The sequence below is a fragment of the Magallana gigas genome, chromosome 10 (genome assembly GCF_963853765.1).
Source record: "Magallana gigas chromosome 10, xbMagGiga1.1, whole genome shotgun sequence".
NCBI lineage: Eukaryota > Metazoa > Mollusca > Bivalvia > Ostreida > Ostreidae > Magallana > Magallana gigas.
Genome location: NC_088862.1, coordinates 1,729,199 through 1,750,278, shown reverse-complemented (window position 1 = coordinate 1,750,278; position 21,080 = coordinate 1,729,199). Strand labels below are relative to the sequence as shown.

Here is a 21,080-nt window from a genome sequence, read left to right as displayed (position 1 = left end):
TCCCACAAATTTGCAAACAAATGAGAATATTATCATGTTTGCTTTATATTTTGCATTCGGAAGTGTAAAGTGCAGAGCTGCGTTTTATAAAAGAACTTACGACCAAATTAATGAATGCTAATTAATCATAAACTAATCAATGTTTTATTCTTATGGCTGTATATTATTATTATGGACATTAGAGTAGTTGTATAAATAAAGCTCTGTCTTAGTTTTGTTCTTTAATTATATATCATTCCATGAGACTGAAAATATTTATGACTTTGTCCTAAGTTCTTTTGTAAAACGCACCCCAGGTCTGCTTAAGTAAGATATTTACATATGTATTTCCTCAGATAGTTATACATATTATACTAAAAAATGGTACTGAGCAAGTCTGCGCTCGTGGTGTCCCAGTGGAAAAACCATCCGAAAACACCCATATTTTGCTACAAAACATCAATATATCAAAATAAGGCATTCCTACTGACGTCATTTCTACATTATGAGGTCACTGTGGTGATAAACTTTTACATCCTTATTTTCAATATGATTTTAAATATCTTTCACTTTATTTTTAAAGGTCTTTAAGAATTTCAATTTTGGGAGCAAAATATGCATAATACTGCACATTGCCCTTTCACCTGCAGAATAAACAATTACACGACTTCGGGAATGAGTAATATTGCTATGAAATATCTTTATTCTTTTAAAGATTTAGGGCACAAGTTGATTTTTTTCATTTCAGAAATGATTTTTTATTCATTTAAAGGCAGACTTATTATGCGTTGATAATTATGGGGCTTGGGTTAACCAAGGGTAAAAGATTATCCCTCAAAATAATGCCAATCACCATAATGCCTTTTGGAAAACCATGAACATTATAACTTCAATATAAAGTTTGATTAAAGTTTTCCTTTATATGCTTTAGGTTTTTTTTCATTGCAGACAGTGTACGCCATTATGTGATGTTACACTACAAGGTTGCACGGAACTTTCCACTTGATCTTTACTTTCTTCACGATCCTTCTAAATCAATGGAGGATCTAATAACAAGTCTCACTCAATTAACAAATGATATAGGTATCTATAGATTTTTAATTTAAACCAATTAATTTGATGATATACAGATATATTTTTAAAAATATTTTATGTTAACTTTGTTATAATTTATCGTTCCTGGGAATATTTAAAAGCATGACCTTTTACATTTTTTTTTTCAGATAAACCAAAGCAATTATTAACTATAGCTATAGACTCCTATGTCATTGTTTTTTATTGTTACAAATTCCTAAAGTAAATTTGTATTGAAATATTAGACAAGTTAAAAAACAAAGATAGATGGCAGGGTTTAAAATTAAGTAAATGGTGTATCATCTAAATTCTGAAGTTTCTTATTAATGGCTTACAACTTCAGAACATGTTGTAGGACATGGAGATTTAAACTTATTGTCCGTTTATTCATGCGAGAAATTTTAAAGAAAACATTTTCTTTTTTTCAGCGAATGAAATATCAAATATCACAACAGATTTTAGGTTTGGACTCGGAACTGCCATGGACAAAGTTATTAGTCCTTTTGTTCGCAGAGACCCTAAGTAGTAAGTATCAAAATATTTAAAATTGATTTATGAATTTGATTTTTTTTAACTACACAAAGTAGATTATTTCACAGTTTGCTATCATATATACACTGTGAAATGATCTACTTTGTGTAGTTAAAAAAAATTAAATTCATAAATCAATTTTAAATATTTTGATATTACTTTATAATGCTTTTTTTTATTCTAAATGGTCAAACCATGACTCCTGGAATATTATGTAAGCCCCAAAAGTCGTTTCATAGTTCGACATAGGAATTAAGAGGAATGGAGAAAAATATCAGTCTGAAGAAATAATATGCTTCAATTTGTAAGATTACAATGAAAGCAATTTTTAAATTGTGTAAATTCTATATTGGTAAATCAAGATTTCAAGGAAAATACTGAGCCCAAAAAGAGGATCAAAGTTTAACAAAAAACAATTTAGGGAATACATTAAAAATCACCTTCTCGAGAACTAAACTGTTATAATATGCAACACTACTACGCTTAATAATTATAAAATATGGATCAGCATTTGCAAATCTTCATATATTTACATGTATATCAAGGTCACTTTGTTTCACCTTTTATAACTATTTTTTTTTAATATATGTGTTTAATCTATCTTATAATCTTGTTATCTTAAATACGTCGAGTCCAAAAAATGATCAGATTGGCCATTTAATGCATTTTAGATCATAAGATACTTTAGATATGTTGTCCGATAAAAGTAGGCCTCTTTCTATAGGGTGTGTGATATATTGTCAAATCTTGGGGAAAAAAAGTTTAAATAATCTTAAAAGGTTTCAGATTTTAACATTCCTTATTTTATGAATTTTCTAGTTTTGTATATATCCGATTAGTTAATATGACTGAACATTCTGGGTTTCTGTTCTCAAATGTATTTGTAGTTTAATCTATCCCTGCGGTACACCACACATTTATTGCGACCATCCGTATTCCTTTTTACATCGACAGTCTCTCACAGCTGATACAGATGCGTTTAAGGTAATAACTTATTTTATACAAATTTGCCAGTTTTCAGTGGCTTTCTAACACTCATCGAAAATATTAAATAAGTCGCTAACTTCATGAAAAAGACCACATTTATTTTGAATTTCTTGTATATGTATTTATGCAGCCCAAAAGTATTATACGAGTATGCTGTCAAAAGTAGTCAAAAGAAAATTATTAATTTAATGGCTGAGATGAAGATTATAACATTTAAGCCTACGGTCTTGAAGAAACAAATTTATTCATTATAATTTTTGTGTTTATGCTTTTCTCCTTTTGTTCAAATTACAGGCTGCATTAGGTAAAGTAAATCGCACTGGCAATCAAGATATAGTAGAGGGTCTTTTTGACGGGCTGATGCAGGTCATGGTATGTGGGGTAAGTATTATGTACTAGATACACTTCCATATAGTACAACTACATGTATTAACGATATAGGTAATTTGAAAAGAATATTGTCATGTATAAAAGCATTTTAAACGACTGGCCTAAATATTTTCTCAAATTGTTTAGGATAAGATAGGCTGGAGAAGAAAAGCTAGACGGATGGTTGTGTACGCGACAGATGTTAACTTCCACCAGGCGGGGGACGGTCGGGTATGGTGATCTACATTAGTTATAATCTAATTATGATAGAAAAGGACTGAAGGGTTCTCTCAAAATAGAATTTCAATAGCTTGTGCATTATGTAGGTTCCATGTATAACTGTGCATTGTTTATCACAGATATATCTTATTTAAGAAATCTAAAAATACATGAAGTATATTCATTATTTCATAGAATAACATATTATGTAAGACGATTCATTTTGTAGACAGCAGGGATATTGGAACCAAACGATGGTTTATGTCATCTTGACGATAAAGGATACTATACAAAGGCAGAAATACAGGTACTTCAAGATTTTTTACATAATTATATTATTTACAGTACAATTAATCTATGGAACATAAAACGGTCTCTTATTTTCTGATCGTAAATATTAAAGCTATCATTTTCTCCATGGTAAAAACAGTGATATGCAACATAGAATAGTTATAGTTTAAGGCAGCAATACATACTTTGATTGGGTAAATTAATAGAACTATTATAGTGTTGGTTTGATATAGTGGGTTCCGGTTATCAAGAACAAACTTCCCCAGTATAACGTAGAATAAAGCAATTTTTAGTATAACATGTATATCCAGACACACTCTAAAACCTAGCCTGGCCTGTCCCCGTTGGCCTGGCCTGGTCTCAAAGTTGGCGAGATGCCTTTCCTTTCATTTTATATTTCACACGGTCTAATTTAATAAATTACATTTGTAGATGACTGCAACATTGCATCCTTCGATAATTCGACTCAGCGATTGATTTTAATCATCACCTCCTTGTATATATATGAAACAATTATTTTCCTACGGAGAATTTTCATCAAAATTTGAACAAAGCAAAACATTTTGTGACCTTTAGTGTTGGTTAAAACAAATATAGGCTTATTTCATTTTTTTTTTCTGAAACAATTCGTTGGTAAAAGAAGTTTTACATAGATTTTGTCCGATCCTGAGAACAGTTTGATCTAAATACATTGCAAAAACATGACTAAGTTACACAATGGCAGAGCGAAAATCACATTCTAATGAATTTAAAACAGATTGTATAAAAATCTATTATAATGGACTACTTGACATACCTGTAGTCATAAATATACATTGTGAGTACTATATTTTCAATTGTAACTATTATTTTTAAAAGACTATCACTATAAGATACTAAAGCCACCAAGAAGGATGTTTAATGTGCATTGGAAATAAATTAATAAAAAAAAATCAATAAAATCATCAAATATGTAAAAGAATATATACATAAATTTGAGGGCAAACATTTTTGTAAAGGCCAAATTTAAGGCAAGGCCAATTTTTGAGGCCAGGCCAAACATCGGGGCCAAGCCAAATCTGAGGCCAAAAGTGAGGCCAGGCCAACTTTGAGGCCAGGCCAGGCTAATGGGGTCTTGCCAGGTTTTAGAGTATGCCGTACATTCACTTCACCATAAATCTATAAATCTATAAAAACAGGATTATCCCTCTGTCGGCCAAATCATTCAGAAGGCCCGGGATAACAACGTCAACGTTATATTTGTGATTGGAGGAAAGGAAAGTGGTATAATGAGGTCTTACTATTACGATGAACTGACCAGACATTTACCAGGCAACATCCACAATGCCTCGGCTTTGTCTAACGACTCAAACAACATACTTGATATCATTCGTGAGAATTATCGGGTATTTTAGTAAATCCATAATTATTTCTATCCTAATGATGTAATGCAATTTCATGTAAAAACTCTTCTAGTATATGTACCATTCTTGAACTATGTTTGTAAAGATTACATTGCACCATAACCATTACATTACCAGAGAACTTTGATTGTAGATTCTATGATGCACTATATATATTATGTTAATAATGTTAGGGCATTCTTGAACTATGAAACAGAAATTCTGCTGCATATGTATGTTGTTTTTTCTGTCTCTTTTCTTTTAGAAATTGCGTGAAACCGTGAAACTATCGGCCGACGGTGTTCCTGAAGAACTTGTTCTAGGTTTTTACAGTAATTGTGGAACTGGGTAAGCATCGTATTGCTGTCTGGCCCAAGAGCAAGTATTAAAAGGTTGTCATTAGGTTACAGAAACAGTTTTCGGGCGTTTTTTTTATTCTTTCTTTGTTATGGTTAAATCATTCAATTTCATTTTAGTGATTACTTTTACTCTGCACAGGAAAGAAAAACGGCTGATAATTGTTGAGTTTAATTACATGTATAATCATTTTTTGAGCGTTTTAAGTTAGAAATCCATCAGTCACACCGTTAAAAATTATAGTTACTATGTGACTTTTGTGTCATATTCCAGAATCACAAAAACAAGTATATCGGTATTTTGATGTTCATTGAAATTTACTTTAAACTTAATACTCAAATCTTTACAGGAGAAACATTGATAAGACTAACGTGTGTGAGGGGCTTAACTTTGAAAAATGGGTAAGCAGTAAAATACCTTTTCAACGTAATTTGTTTAACAATATTCTGATCTCCGTATGTTTTTCTTTTGTCCCACAATTATATATTTTATAATCCGTGAGTGCTAAAACACTAAAACGTTACAATACTCTTTGTCATTTTTCATAACATGCTCTCCAACAGACAGTGGAACTGAATGACCATCCATAAATATATCCTCTTTATTTATTATGTTATTTTTTTAAATATATAAAACACTTTCTTCTAAGCTATAGAAATATATATGATCTGAGTAACATTTCCAATGGAATCATCATATAAAAAGGTAGTACAATTGTTGCATATCGAAGCCTTTTAAAGATTATTCCAGTTATTGTAAAGGCATGTGCAAAGTCTGCTGTAAATAGATGACACTTTTTTCGTTGTTCGTTTATAGGTTAATTTTACAATAGCTTTTCAATCGAATATGACCACCTGTCCATCACAGAAATCCTTTAACATGACAATATTCCCCGAGGGCCTGGAGGATCGAGTACGGATGGAAGTTGAACATGAGTGTGAATGTGACTGTCAGCGGGAGCAAGAGGCGGTATCTATCTATCTATCTATCTATCTATCTATCTATCTATCTATCTATCTATCTATCTATCCGTCTTCCTGTGGGTCAATCTTTTTGTTGGTTTTCTCTGATTTAAATATACAATTTTATAATGAAATCGTATTAAGGTGGCTCTATACACCATTTTCTGATGACGCAGTACGCAAAAAAGTAAATCTGGAAACATGCATTTCCGGTACTGGCTGATTTAAACTGAGGTGAATTGTATGGGAACCGCTATTTTGAAAAATTTGTTAAATGGCTCACTCGGAACTACTCGGATGTCTCGTGCACTCGACAATAACATTTGTATGGAGCGTAGCGGAATCAGCCAAGGATTGCCGATTGTAAATGGATAAATTTGATTTGATAATTGGAAAATTCATTACTACAAGTAATGTGGTACGTGACACCTTCACGTTGTGTGGTATTATTTATCGAAATAAGCAATGAAATCAAGTTTAAATTTTTAAAGAGTTTCTTTAGCATCATGGATATGTTACACCGTAGCGCAGTGGGTTAGTGGGTTCACTACAAACCAGTAGGTCATGAGTTCGATTCCCGTTGAGAACAATAAAATTTTGTAACTTTCCAAAAATTTCTAAAATGTATTTTTTGGTTGAATACCGTGAAAGAAAATTCTAAACAGGTGAAAATATTTTAATTATAATATACTTTAATGCACATTAATATCGACACCTAACGGGGATGAGAGGGTTGCTTTGAATTTCTCTCAGGTTAGGATACATAAATCCTATTAGCCTAGTCAATGTTCCCCTTTATTTATTTGACTTAGTTTTGCATTAAAGCGAATGTATTCACTTATACCGGGCAAAGTCTATAATGGAATATGTATGTATTCATCATTCCAACATTATATTTAGGAGATTTTCTTCAACTCAGAAATGAAAAGTCCCCAAGGTGTTTGGGTCTTGGGACTTAGGAACGATAACCCTTACATGAGGAACTTTCATATCAAATAAAATTTAAAATATTTTTTGTGTTTATTTGCAATGGTTTTCATTCAATTTTTTATGTCACATTTATTAAAATACATTTTCTTATAACATCAAGCAACTTTTTCAGATGATTTGTCAACAGAGTAAGAACATATGAAAAATTATGTTTTGGGGAAATACTAAAAAAATTGCAATAATAGCATTTTTGAATGTTAAGAAGTGTTATATTTTTTTTTTATGTGTCCGAAGGAAATATCCATCATATGACAAAGTAATTTCTCTCAATTTGTCGATAGCTGTCTTTTTAAATAATATTTTGCAAAAACACGAAAAAAAAAATAAAAAATTCTTTAAAAATACCTATAGTATCCCTATCGTCACTTTAATATTTCATAAGAATATGTTTTGTGGTCTTCTATTTAAAATTGGAATAAACTGTGGGTGTATAGAGCCACCTTAAAGAGCAAATCGTATTTTTGCTAGGTTCGATAAAATAAGCAATCTATATATATATATATCTATATATGTGTTTTTCATCTACATAGGAACCTAATAGTACGAACTGTAACCAGAGAGGGACATATGAGTGTGGAGTGTGTCACTGTAATGAGGGGTGGTCAGGTGACAGCTGTGAGTGTGACGAGAGATTGCCAGAGGCGGAGGTCTGTGGAACAGAGGCGGGGTAAATCAGAAAAAATGCATAGACAAAAATTGTAAAAATCAATGGGAATTAATTATAAGCAAATGTATAAAAATACAAACATATGTATATAGTTAAAAACTATTAGAGATAAAAAAAGATTCTCAAAAGTGTGCGTGTGTTATTCCATCTACAAAATTTTGGAAATTAATTGTTTGAATATACAAAAAAAAAAAAAAAAAATTACATTCTTTTGACGATATGTGTCCATAAAAAAAGTCTCCGATCATAACATTGACAGGTTTTAAGATAATGTTTAGTTAATCTGATCAACAGAAATTACTAAACTTTATTCGTGTTGTTCATTGATGAAAATACTAACAAACATTTACTGGTTATACATTAAATGAACTAACCGTTTTACAAGTTATTTGTATGTAATTCGTCGAAATTTTAAGTGTTCTTTCAACTGTTTATTTTATAGAATATGTAACAATGTGGGAAATTGTACGTGCAGTAAATGTCATTGTTATGAGGGATACAGTGGTGAAATGTGTGAATGCAACGATAGGAACTGCCCTTACCACAACGGAAGCCTATGTGGCGGTTAGTCATTTAAATTATAAGCATATGTATAAGTGGTAGTCAATGTATCGTAGCTCACTCAGCTTTATCAGCTGATGTCTTATAAATACATGTTGAGAATGTAAATATGATAACGGACAGTGTTCAAAATTACAGCGAAAATACGGTAACGAACAGTGTTCAAAATTTAAGGAAAAACACAAAAGAGTTGCAGAGCCAACACGCACCTCTACAAAAATCAGTGGTAGGATCAGTTGCAAAAGAGGAGTAAGAATCTTCTGCTGAACATTCACATCCGCCGTACGCCCATTTTCACATCCAGAAAAACAGAAAAATTCAAAGTTGCTTGTCAGTATCTTGTCTCGTTTTAGAAATTGTTCGTTTGTAGAGCATAACCTTGAATATCGAATTAACTGAAAATCGAAAATATCATTTGCTGGTTTATGGAGGTTAATTGCTACATAAGTAAGAACAGTTGACAATAGAAACATGAAAGTCAACACGTTTATCATAAAGTTTTGGTGTTAGGTTACCAATAATGTATTTTGCTAGTAAACTATCTAAATATAAAATAAATAACTCACACCCTGTTGTATCTTTTATTTCAAGTTCACTGGGATATATCCAGTTGATGAATAATAGAAAGATACATACGGACCGATATATAAATGCAACCGTTATTGATAGATCTTTTTCCTTTATGTAATGTGGCTTTAAGTAATATACACAGTAGTTAATATAACGGCAAAAGATTAACCGGACGTCGACAAAGAGATGATTACAATTTGGTAGATATAAACAGCGTGTATGTTATCTGTGAGCTGATACCGAAGTATTCGATGATTTACCAAACAAGTTACAACAAGGCATAACAAGCATAGTTATATGTGGTCAAATGTCTTTTGCAAAAAAACAAGTGATATTCAGTAGTGCAGCTACAGACCCTGAAACGTACTACTGCACCAAAAAAGCGTGCGACTTTCGTGCGAGAAACGTTTCGTGTAAACCGTTTAGCGTTTCGTTTAAACCGTTTAGCATTTCGGGAAAAGCGTGCAGCGTTTCGGGCAAAGCGTGTAAATCGTTTCGGGCAAAGCGTGCGAGAACCGTGTGAAACGTTCATCAGATTTCATTCGGAACTCTCTGACAATTTAATTGTTTCAAAATAGCGCTCGTGTTAACCATTACTTTAAACTGTTTGTGATTGGCAAAACTCCTTTGAGATATTCTCGTTAAAAAATCTATAAATGATATACTTAATTATCTTTTTACAAAATTGAATTAATTTTTAACAAACAAAAGAAAAGTATGCGTATTGAAAGAAGACTAGTTCATGAGACTATTTGGCTGTGTACAACCAGTACACATAACCTCCGACATCGGGTAAGACCTGCACCTGGCTGAACCTGTCAATCAAACTCTGTGTATTCTTTTTCATTGGATAGTCACGCGTCTCTTTTTTTGTCAATAGCCAATAGAAATTTAATGACTTCAAGGTAGTCGTAATCAGTATTTGATGATGCACACAATTTCAATAATAGATTATTTAACATTAATTTGAACAAAATTAAATGTAAACATAGAAAAAAAAATATACTGTTCATTTCTATGAAATGGGGGGAGTAGATTCTTCTGAATCCCGATTAAAAATATTTCTACAAGTTATTATAATTTTAATTATTTAAACACTGATTACGGAAAACAACAAGTTATTAACACACTGAAATTTTCCTAAAATGTAAACATGCAATTAATTATTATGGGAATCTATTTGGCTTGCATGGTACTTAATTCAAATAGATTATAATAGAAATATTTTACGCCGTTATCCGGGGCGCCGGTTATGTATACGAATATTGAGACAAAAATTTAAATCATTTTTATTATTTTTTGTTCTTTCCGAAATCCGAAATAGTAATGACATCTTTCTTTATTGTTTAATCGATTGATTTTTTTCTGTGATATTATGTACGGAACATTTATTTACGCGAATGATTCGACATAAGAAAAAAATTAATCGGTTGTTTTATAGCATTTTCTAACTTATGTGACTAATTTTATTTTACATAACTTTCAAAATTATCAATGTAAATAATTACGGGTTTATTTACTGTTAGTATTCTTACATCGTATTCTCTGAAACCAATAAAAATATTAATGTGAGAAGAAAAAATAAATCCCGCCGAATAATAAAAAAACGATTTCACTTTGAATCAAGCGGATTTTATTTTTGGTATTGAATATTGTGTTACTTTTTTTCTTTGGAATTTTTATTATTTACGGCACTAATAAGAATCATGGATATTTCTTTTTAGCAATAAATATATTTTAATTATTGAAGTAATATTTTTGGCTAATTCTGTGAAAAAATAATTTTTTGATTTTAATATAAGTACCAAATTAATTGAATTAATCGATTCAATACTTATGTACATATATGTTTTTATTATCAGTATTTCTATTAATTCGTGTTTTCTTAGAATTATTTCTTACTAACAGGGTAAAAATCCGAGAGGACCCGAATCGATCAGAATAAAAGCGTGTCCAAAGCGTGTGATAAGCGAGCAAATCGTTTCGTGCGAGAATCGTTTCGTGTAAACCGTTCAGCGTTTCGTGTAAATCGTTTAGCGTTTCGGGCAAAGCGTGCAGCGTTTCGTTAAAACCGTTCAGCGTTTCGTGTGAACCGTTTAGCGAGCATGTAGCGAGCGTGCAGCGAGCGTGTGGTGTAGTAGTACGTTTCAGGGTCTGTATAAATGAACATTTCATTTGTTTTTATATATATATATATAGATTTAACTTCACTTGACGTGTATTCAAAATATATCAAGTAGCTCGTGTTAATGCTGTATTATTTGAAAAACAAAAGTTTCAAATAGAAGTATTGTCAGGTATTTCACTAGTTTTCTCAGTGTAACTTAAGTTATTTATATGTGTGTTATATATCAAATGAAAGGCCCGGATCATGGGATCTGCTCTTGTGGAAAATGTTTGTGTACTTCTGAGTTCTCCGGAGCTTCTTGTGACTGCCAAACGTCTAAAGAAAGTTGCAGGGATCATAACGGGGTAGGTAGATGAGTTAATGAATACCTAATATGTTTACATAAAAAACCCAACAGAACTGTCTAACTAACTAGTATTTGATTTTGGTGTTTTGTTTTTACAAACATAGTGTTTATAACGGAGTGCTTTGTAGATGTTTCGTAGGGCTGATATATGCAGAGTGTTAGAAGATTTATTTGGATATAAGAATATTAGAGTTACACAGTTTAAAGATTTCTTTTTATTCTAAAAGTTTTTTTTGTAGACGATGTGCTCAAACCATGGGGTGTGTGAGTGTGGGAGGTGCCGCTGTGACGTAGGTTTCCGTGGAACACTGTGTGACACATGTCTTGTAAGAATATTTTTAGAATACTGTCTAAATGAGACCTAATTGTTCCTGACAATAATAACACAGTTTGAAAGATGAAGCAGAAATGCATACTAATAATCGGGGTTTTGAAAAACAATTTTAATCAGCAGCGGGCATTATCAATTATTAGTAGATGATTTACATAGATATTACTATTAACATACTCTATAATAATTGGGATGTATATTCAGTCCTTGTTTAGAGTTTTTAGTTTGAAAAACGTAACATATACACTCGAATTAGAAATGAGATCAATTTCTGCATATCCCACTATTTCTCTAAAATAATACTTCTAGTGGCGTAAACAAGTAAATTGGTGCGGGATTTTTTGGGGGTGGGGTTGGGATGGGATAGGATGTGGGTGACACATGAAACGACTATTAACAATAGGGAAATGCACATGTTTTTTTTTTTTTTGAAAGCTTATTTTGAAGGGTGACAAAAAAGACTTAAAAAAAGGAAAAAATATCCCACATTTTCACCAAAATCTACTAACTTAAATCATATTAAAAGTAATATCCATAGGGATAAAGACTATTCAACTTAGAGAAGGTGGCAATTTATTCATTCATTATTGCCTATATTTTTTTTTAATTATTTGATTTTCAAGATCAATTTTAGGCTTGCCCAATCTCTTGTGAGAAAAACTTCAACTGTGCACAGTGTGTTGGATTCAACCAGGGACCATTCAACAGTACGATGTGCAGCAAGAGATGCAAAAATGTTGCTATAGTCCCTTTATTAAACAGTGAAGGTAAACGATTAATTCAAAATATAAAATTGAATTTTGACAATTATCTGTCTTATTAAAAGAGGACTTGATGAATCATTTACGCTGTTTAAGTAGTGTCTACTTGTAATAATTGTCTAAAGACAAAGCAATTGAAATGAAACGCTTTGTTACACATAGTCAAGGCAACGTTTACATGGTAATTCACTTTTTTCAGATTTGGATTCAAATTTCACAAGAAACCATATATCTTGCTTTCGCAAGGATATGTACGGATGTCTTTTATTCTTTGACGTGTGTGAGTAGTCTTGGACATACACCTATGAGACCAGTCAATGATACGCGGATAGATTTACATTATTGAGTTGACTTTTTTTCTGTGATTAGACTATTAAACAAATAATTCAATAATATCATCAACGACACAACTGACGTATTAGCGCATGCGGGTTCTACATAATCATAAAAAAGGGATATTGCCTTAAAGTGTCAATAATATGATACTGTAAATTTCTAATTAAACGCGAGAAATTGATATCCGCGCAAAATCGCGAGAAGCCCGTCTCGCGAATTTCAAAATCTCGCTTTTAATTTTCGGAGATATGTAAACAACATGAAACTATGAAAAAAATCGGCATTCGCAATTTTATGTTCCCGCGATCTGAATCAGGGAATTAAGTACTCGCGTGAAATAAGAAATCTACAGTATTCAATCAAACAAGTAATGAATATTATTTAAATCTAAGGAAAAAAAGGAATCATTTTCTGAATATCATGAGGTGTCCATTTCGGTCGGGGCGTGATCGAATCTAACATTAGGCTCATCATACTTAATTTGATTCAATTCTGCTCCGATCAAAATTATCACTTCGTTATACTCAAATAATGATTTATTCCTTATTCCTTAAATCAATTGTGTTCTGTATTATTTATTGCTGGCAAAACTTGCAGAGTGAACTGTATTACTGATATATATATACTTTATATTAAAATTTAGATGATTCAGATGAAGTAACAACAGTTCATGTAAAGTCCACAAAACGTAAGAAACAATGGATTATTGACACAATGTAGCTGTGTACAGTCTACTAATTTAAAAAACAAATTCACAGAATTAACTCGCTATAATATATCTTTTACGTTAACAACGACAATGTAGAAGAGTCACAATAAATGATTTTATTTTTAAAAATATAACAATAAAATTCTAAAGAAATATTCAAAATGAGAAGAGCTAATTGGAAGCTTAAAGTATGATTCCAAAAATGTTGACGTTGACTTTGCTATATTTAAAGTTTTATTAACAGAGTAACAAACAAGAATCCGAAAAAGGATTTTTCATTTTTAAGTCTCTCAATTTTCATTATCATATTATATGTAATAATACATGAGGATATTTAACTCCCGTTTAAGGATGTTCACCAAAACCAATGGACCCCCTTACAATAGGAATAGGGATTTCCGGGGCAGTCTTCCTTGCTGGATTAATTATTATTGTGATATGGAAGATACTAATCTTAATTTACGACAGAGCTGAATATTCAAAGTTTGAGGCTGAAATAAAAGATCCAGTTTGGGAAAAGGTAAAAACTTTCCACCAAAAAGGTTTAAATGTTTATAGAAATTGGCAATTTGAAGAAAAAAGAACAATTAGATAGAATTGGACTTTTATTAAACTATTGATATCATTAAAACACAGTTCAACCTATGCTTAAAATTAAATTGTGTTTAAGCCTATCGATGAACAAACAAACAAATGAAAAGCAGGTTGACACAACTGCAGAGAACAAATACATGTATTAATTCAGTCGATATCATTTACTATAAAAGACAGCAGTATATTTCAATGTGCCTTTTTTAAATATCATATTTACATCAGATGTGCATCTCGTCTCTCGCATGTATATGCTATAGAGAATTCACATTGTGATGTTTAATAATATGTGATGTGTATTCTGCAAGGGTTTGCAATACATTTCAATAACCGTTTTAACTTCTATGTTAATAATTGGTTAACTGTACATGTTCAAAATTATGAATATAACAGTAATGGTAAAGTAAGACTCTTTAATCAAGTTTAGTTTCACTCATTATCTATAACTGGAGGAGCAGCTGTATATTTGTGTTTCAGATATAACCAGTGCTTGTCTTTATCTTTCAGTCTGATAGTCCTATCTACCACGGGTGTATCACAACGGTACACAACCCGATGAGTGACCTGAGCAACAACATTTACCCAGATATTCAAAAATATCAAAACAAAATCGATAACACGCCGTTAGACTTTATCGCGGACACAAACCCCCAGGGACTCGAGGATATCGGAATAAATGATATTTTTTCAGACGATCTGGGTCAGCTTTTGGACAGAAAAGCTAAATCGGTTCACTTTGCTGATGATCAAAAATAACAATTTACGATATCACAAGGGACAGTGAAATGAATAACAATTTCGCTTTTTTACATAAGAATATGATATATATTTATAGCAAACAATGGTTTGAAAAGTCGCTGCGCTACGTCGAAAAAGAAACCCAAAACAAAATATATTGTATCATTATTTGATTTTTTTGTGTGTACAAATATGACTGATGATACTGACATAGCATGCTGTTATGTAAGCATGATGTTTATAACTGAATGGCATTTTCGACCGAGTTATATGTCTTTAGCTTTTTAACATGAACTAGAATACTGTTTAAAAGTTACAAACACGCTTACTTAAGTATGAATATACCACAATATAACCATGTATGATTGATAAATTCGTTAATTCCTAATCCTCCAAAAATGTTTTTGAATATATATATATATATATATATATATATATATATATAAATATATATATATATATATATATATATATATATATATATATATATCAAACATATGATAAGTCCTACATTATTTGGATTGGTTTCCACAAATATGCATGTAAAATATACTATCACTGACATGATATACCTTCTAGTTCTATTTTGAACCAAACTTATTAATATTTTATAGACAAAGACTTTTACTTACATTGCATTGACAAAAAATGTTTGTTTTTCTTAATTCTTCACGTTATGCTGTAAATTTTATATATATTAACTGACAATCCATGGATTCATCACTAAATTGTATTTTAATGTTTGATCTTAACATAAATGATAATAACATTTCAATTATAATTGTTGATTTATTTCAAATTCTTATAAACGAAAATATTTCAAGTTTTGGATTTTAATCGGTTTTGCGATGATCTTTAAAATAGCATTTTTAGCTTGCATGAGCTGATAGCTCAACTGAACTTTCTGATCATATTCTGTCGTCTTTCTGTGTCCGTCTATCCGTCTGTTCGTTTGTCCGTAAACTTTTTACATTCTCAACATCCTTTCTAGACCAACAGTGCAAATTTCAACCAAACTTGACACAATACATTCTTAGGTATAGGGATTCAGTGTTGTGAATAATAACGACCATGCCCATTTTTGAAGGGAGATGATAAGGAATTATCAAAAATGCTTGGGAACTTTTCAAAAATCATCTTCGCAAAAACCTTTTGGCTAGGAAATCTGAAACTTATCTCCAGGCATCCTCAGGAAGTATAGAATCCAAATTTAAAAACCATGATCCCTGGGATTAGGGTGGAGCCACAATAAGGGGTCAACATTTTACTAATTGTTGAGTAGGGATCACAATGGTATGGATTAATAAAAAAAAATGTTTAAACAATCTTATTTTAAAAAACTGACCTAATCAACAAAATGTTTTCAGTGTTAAACTTAAAAATGTTGAAAGAGCTATGATATGTAAACTTCTAAATTAAAAAAAAAGTTTTCCTGGGTTTATTAACAAAAAAGCCAGTTCTTTGCTAAAGCTTTTTTAACATTTTGAAAGATCCTTTCTATTATTTTTGAATTGCCTTAAAGAAAATTTATGATATGTAAACTAATTTTTTTTTTAGAAAATCGCTTTTGAGAACAAAGAGGTTTCTTTTTTACTAATCTATTAAACCTATCTAAAAAGATACCTTGGGTAAAATAAGTAAATAGAGACAAAGGAAACATGCATATAAATAAAAAAAATTAAGGAAGCAATAATAAATGAGTATTTGCTTTACTAGCCAAAACATGAGAGATCTAGGTAAGATCCATTAATGCAAATATGAATTTAATTCATGGACGTCAGTTGACAAGACTGTATATTATATTTTTCAATCTTATAGATGGATTTCAATGCATATACATTTTCGGTGACTTTATACATAATGTAAAGATTCCCATCGTAAACCTTTTTTGCGGTAAATATACCGATTGCAGTGCGATAAAATATACGGCTCGATATATATGCTTTTTTCTATTCGATGTCTTATGATATTTACTGCGACACTTTGTTTACCTCTTTATCATTCGTTTAGACTCAGTTTTGGTACTGTGTAAATTTCGTTAAAACACAATGGTACATTTAACTACAATGCTGTACGCATTTACTTATATGCGATTGCTATAAGTGAAAACTGCACACATGCATTTTATATTTGAAAGTAAGTGTTCTGTAAATATTGAGATCGTTTAGCATATACTTACACACATGTACAAGTAAGAATATATAAAGGGCTGGCTAATTCTACTGGATAATCGATTATTAAAGACAGCACTGGCGTTTTTGGTCGTGGGTTATTTATTGAAATTGAGCATGCATTTTAACAATCGAACTGCCAGGTGAACCAAATTGGTTTGCAGATATATTGCTGCACATTAAATCAAACAATCAATCACCACATACACAATCAATTGTTCAATCAATAAATATAAATCAATTACTTCAGCAAAAGGATTGTTCAAGCAATCAATCTATAAAAAATCAATCAATGAAATTGTTTAATCAATCAAAATAAATCAATGACATTAGCAATAGGATTTTTAATTATCAATTAATCGATAATCAAACAAACTATCTATTAATACCAATTATCATTATTGTTAATTGTTAAACTGAGTCAAAAAATAATCAATGGAACAAATACTGAATAAAGTGTTTTGCTTAAAGCGGGTTAATGGCTAGGTAGACCTTGGGAGCAGTGATTCACCTATTCACAAGCTTTAAGCAGGCCCTGGAAACAGTTGCCTTCATCAAAGATCTAAGAATCCCTATCATGTTCCATATTGCGAAAAAAAATTTGTTTGGTAGCCAAAATTGGAGCCCAGGAAAAAAAGATGTTAAATAAGCCCTGGTGATAATAGGCATCATGGTAGATTTGTGTATGCGGTGTGCACAAAATGAATTCCACGATGGGGATTACTCTCCTGGTAGTTGGCGACAGTAAATAATTGCAATTTTTCTATAGTGCTTTTATAATGCCGGAGCATTCTCAAAGCGCTTATACAATTATCACCCCGGCAGACTTTATAGCATTCCAGAGCCTTCTCGGTGCGACAGCCGTTAAAGCGCTCAAACACTCACGATCTGGCAATATCTTTCACTGTCTATAGCCAGGTACCCGTTTTACACTTGGGTGGAGTGAGGAAAATCGTGTAAAGTGTCTTTCTTAAGGACTCAACGTGGACCTGCCGCGGCCAGGATTCGAACCCACAACCTTTCGGTCATGAGTCATGCACTTTAACCACTCGCCTACCGACGCCACATGTTGACACTGTTCCAGTGAAAATTGTATTCCATGATGAGAATGGTTATTGGTAGATGGTAATAGCAAGTCTTGTGTTGATACCGAACACAAGGTGGATCACAAACAAAATCCTGAACGTTGATAAAAACAATTCAACCATGAATTTTTGACTGGAACATGAAAGAGAGAGACCAGCAATATCTGATATGCTAAAAAATATTCAAGTAACGAACAGGTTGGTTTACGTTTAACATTTTTTTTTGAAAAGGCGTCAACCAGGACGCACACCAAAAAATTGTGAGAAAAATATTTTCACCTATCCCTTATATGTTGGTGTAATTTGTGCAGCTATTATTTATATGTCGGTGTCTTTCATGAAGCTATTTCTTATGTAAGCATATTGCCATTTTGTGTTCTTTAAAGTACATGTATAATAAATAGAAAGACATAAACATAAACAGACAGACGAACAAATGATGAATAGATGGTCAAATATTTAAAAAAAATTCTATAATTTTTTTTATTAAAAATGTCTTTTTATTGAATTTACCGTTTTGTCTATCAAAAAGAAATCTCAAAAACCATTAACAATTAACGCAAACTTTAAATGCATATGTCTCACGTGATGAGTTCGATTGCGTAGGTTTTTAATATCCGACCAAAGTTGAAACACCATTTTTAAGTTGTTGCATATTAAGAAATGAAGACACAATTAACATTAGTTTAGTTTTTTATCATATTTTTCAAATACCAACGTTTTTGATTTTTCCTACTTTTCATCAATATGTTTTGTTTACATATAATGAAACTCTGTTTTCTATTATTCACCGTTTAATATATGCAGTAGAAGTAATATTATTTTTTTTATTGAAGCTTCCTACAAGAAAATTTTACTTCATTGTATTGTTAAATTTTTTATTGAAGTTTCACCCTGAAAAATCAAGAGATAGAATATCATAATGATAATTGTTTTTAGTTACTAGAAGAGGTAGTCATGCTGCATACACTCATAAAACAAATGTGTAAACGTTAAAAAGAATAATGAAGACAAATTCTTCTGATTTGCTTTTTTTCATTTCTCGATTCTGCAATAAATATGAATGCTTAAACATTTCTATACTATGTAATCATGTCTATTTTAAAACAGGAAAACCAAGAGAAACGAACAAATAAGCGAATACAAGACTTAGCGGCAACGTGTCTCTCGTTTTTCTCCTTAAATAAATACTTGGAATTTTACTATATTGAAAGAAACGTTTAAACCAGTATGAGTCATTAAAACTGGCTTGAGCGAAAAAAAACTTTAAAATGATTAGATTGCAAAGATAGTGTCTGGTTTCTTTCAAAAAGTTAACTTTAAACATTTCATAAAGTATTTTTTCCATGCGTCTGTCAACATGCGACCCAGTTAAAGATCAGTCCAAATACAGTGCAGATTTTTGGGCGCAATAATTATGCATTTTTTCACTGTAGCTCCTTGGTCGTCCATCCGATTTTTTTTTCAGACCGGGAGCCACAGACTACAGTGATATTGTTATCTCTCGCAAAGGATATGAAACGTTGAACAGACAAGGCAGTGATATATTGTTTTAATAGTCAATATAACTTACCCGTACTGACCTTTTGCGTTCAAGAAATCAGTCCTGGGGTTTGAACCGTCTCAAGATTAACTTGATTAAATAATAGACTCTAAGGACAATAGAATGAAATTTCCTTAGAAATTAAATAAAATATTCTCCTTAATATTTTATAGGACAAACCTGATTTTGTGATCCGTTACAATCGTTCGAACCGATAAATCGGTTAACTAATAATATATTGCCATCGCTAATTAAAAGTAATTATAGCATCATAGAGATTCTATTCATGAATTTACAATTATCACAAAATGATATTCAAATTAATGTCAGATACGTTAATAACGTATCTGATATTGAATTGTAAAAGCAAGTCCCGAACACATCCCTTTTTGACATTGTATTGTTGTTGATTTTTTTTTATTGTTTGCATTTGAATTAATTTACTTCCGTACTTTTTTTTTATTTTAGTTTTATTTGAAGTTAAGGAAATGACAATGGTAAAACTAATAACCATTTAATTTAAATATTAAGTTTATTAACCATTTATAAGCAGGCTAAGCATACGAACTAAAACGAAAATAACTTTCACTAACACCTGTTAAAAGAAAAATGCAATGGGCTTTTTTCACGATGAAATAAACATTTTATATATAGCACTGTAACCTCCGCAATCCTTGCATCAATAACAAGAACCTTTTTTTCTAAATAGAAACTATATATTCCGGTATTCCCGTTTTACTAAGCACTTTAAATAGCAGAGCATTAAATGTCTTCCTTTCCAACTAAACCGAAACGACAACATTGTTATAATTGTATTACATTCACATGTCCCATATTCATTTCATTCATTCACGGTATTTAAATAAACCCAAAAAAATCCACCTCACCAGGGTTTACCAAAAAAAGCGAAACAAAAAAGTCGTGCACATCACCCTTTGCTGAGAGAAAAACAGTACTGTACACTGACCACATGTGGCAATTTTGTAGTCAGGTAGACTTTAAAAAATAAAGTTCACCTATGACAAATTACAGATATCCGTTTGAAATGAGTATCCTTCCGGAAAGTAGTAACTCTATTGTATGTACCCGCTTTAGACAAATATAATGCCTAGTATGTAATAAACTGATGTCACATGAAAGTAAAAAAAAAACACTGAACGTAGGTACAGTAATTATAAGTGTAAGGGTATCCCACAGTGGTATTGGTATCTTTCATTATTGATCTATGAAAAGTTGAACAGACAAGGAAGTGATACGTTGTTCGAGCAGTCAATATAATTCACAACTCATGCCCTATTGTCACAAAAGAGCTCATTCCTGGCGTTTTCTCCAAATCTCAATCCAAATTATAAAAAAAATTCAGAGTTTACTTTGATTCTTTCCGCAAAGGAGGAAGTCAAGA

General features: G+C 31.4%; 1 protein-coding gene across 7 annotated transcripts in view; it reads left to right on the top strand.

The window, feature by feature from the left end:
* The window catches only part of LOC117683862 (integrin beta pat-3-like), a 57,351-nt gene extending 42,053 nt beyond the window's left edge, over positions 1-15,298 (top strand). The window contains exons 5-23 of one of the 7 annotated variants that reach the window (XM_034453912.2): positions 928-1,062; positions 1,482-1,578; positions 2,472-2,568; positions 2,866-2,952; positions 3,088-3,171; positions 3,389-3,466; positions 4,629-4,835; positions 5,098-5,180; positions 5,539-5,590; positions 6,006-6,158; positions 7,672-7,808; positions 8,251-8,372; positions 11,302-11,411; positions 11,653-11,739; positions 12,379-12,511; positions 12,705-12,785; positions 13,485-13,529; positions 13,901-14,070; positions 14,649-15,293. In XM_034453912.2, the coding sequence (XP_034309803.2) occupies positions 928-1,062; positions 1,482-1,578; positions 2,472-2,568; positions 2,866-2,952; positions 3,088-3,171; positions 3,389-3,466; positions 4,629-4,835; positions 5,098-5,180; positions 5,539-5,590; positions 6,006-6,158; positions 7,672-7,808; positions 8,251-8,372; positions 11,302-11,411; positions 11,653-11,739; positions 12,379-12,511; positions 12,705-12,785; positions 13,485-13,529; positions 13,901-14,070; positions 14,649-14,897 (2,207 nt within the window). In that variant the 3' untranslated portion in view covers positions 14,898-15,293. Of the gene's footprint in view, positions 1-927; positions 1,063-1,481; positions 1,579-2,471; positions 2,569-2,865; positions 2,953-3,087; positions 3,172-3,388; positions 3,467-4,628; positions 4,836-5,097; positions 5,181-5,538; positions 5,591-6,005; positions 6,159-7,671; positions 7,809-8,250; positions 8,373-11,301; positions 11,412-11,652; positions 11,740-12,378; positions 12,512-12,704; positions 12,786-13,484; positions 13,530-13,900; positions 14,071-14,648 lie in introns of all 7 variants that reach the window. The other 6 variants (XM_066073176.1, XM_066073180.1, XM_066073177.1 and 3 more) reach the window with 6 other exon arrangements.
* Positions 15,299-21,080: the final 5,782 nt, after the last annotated feature.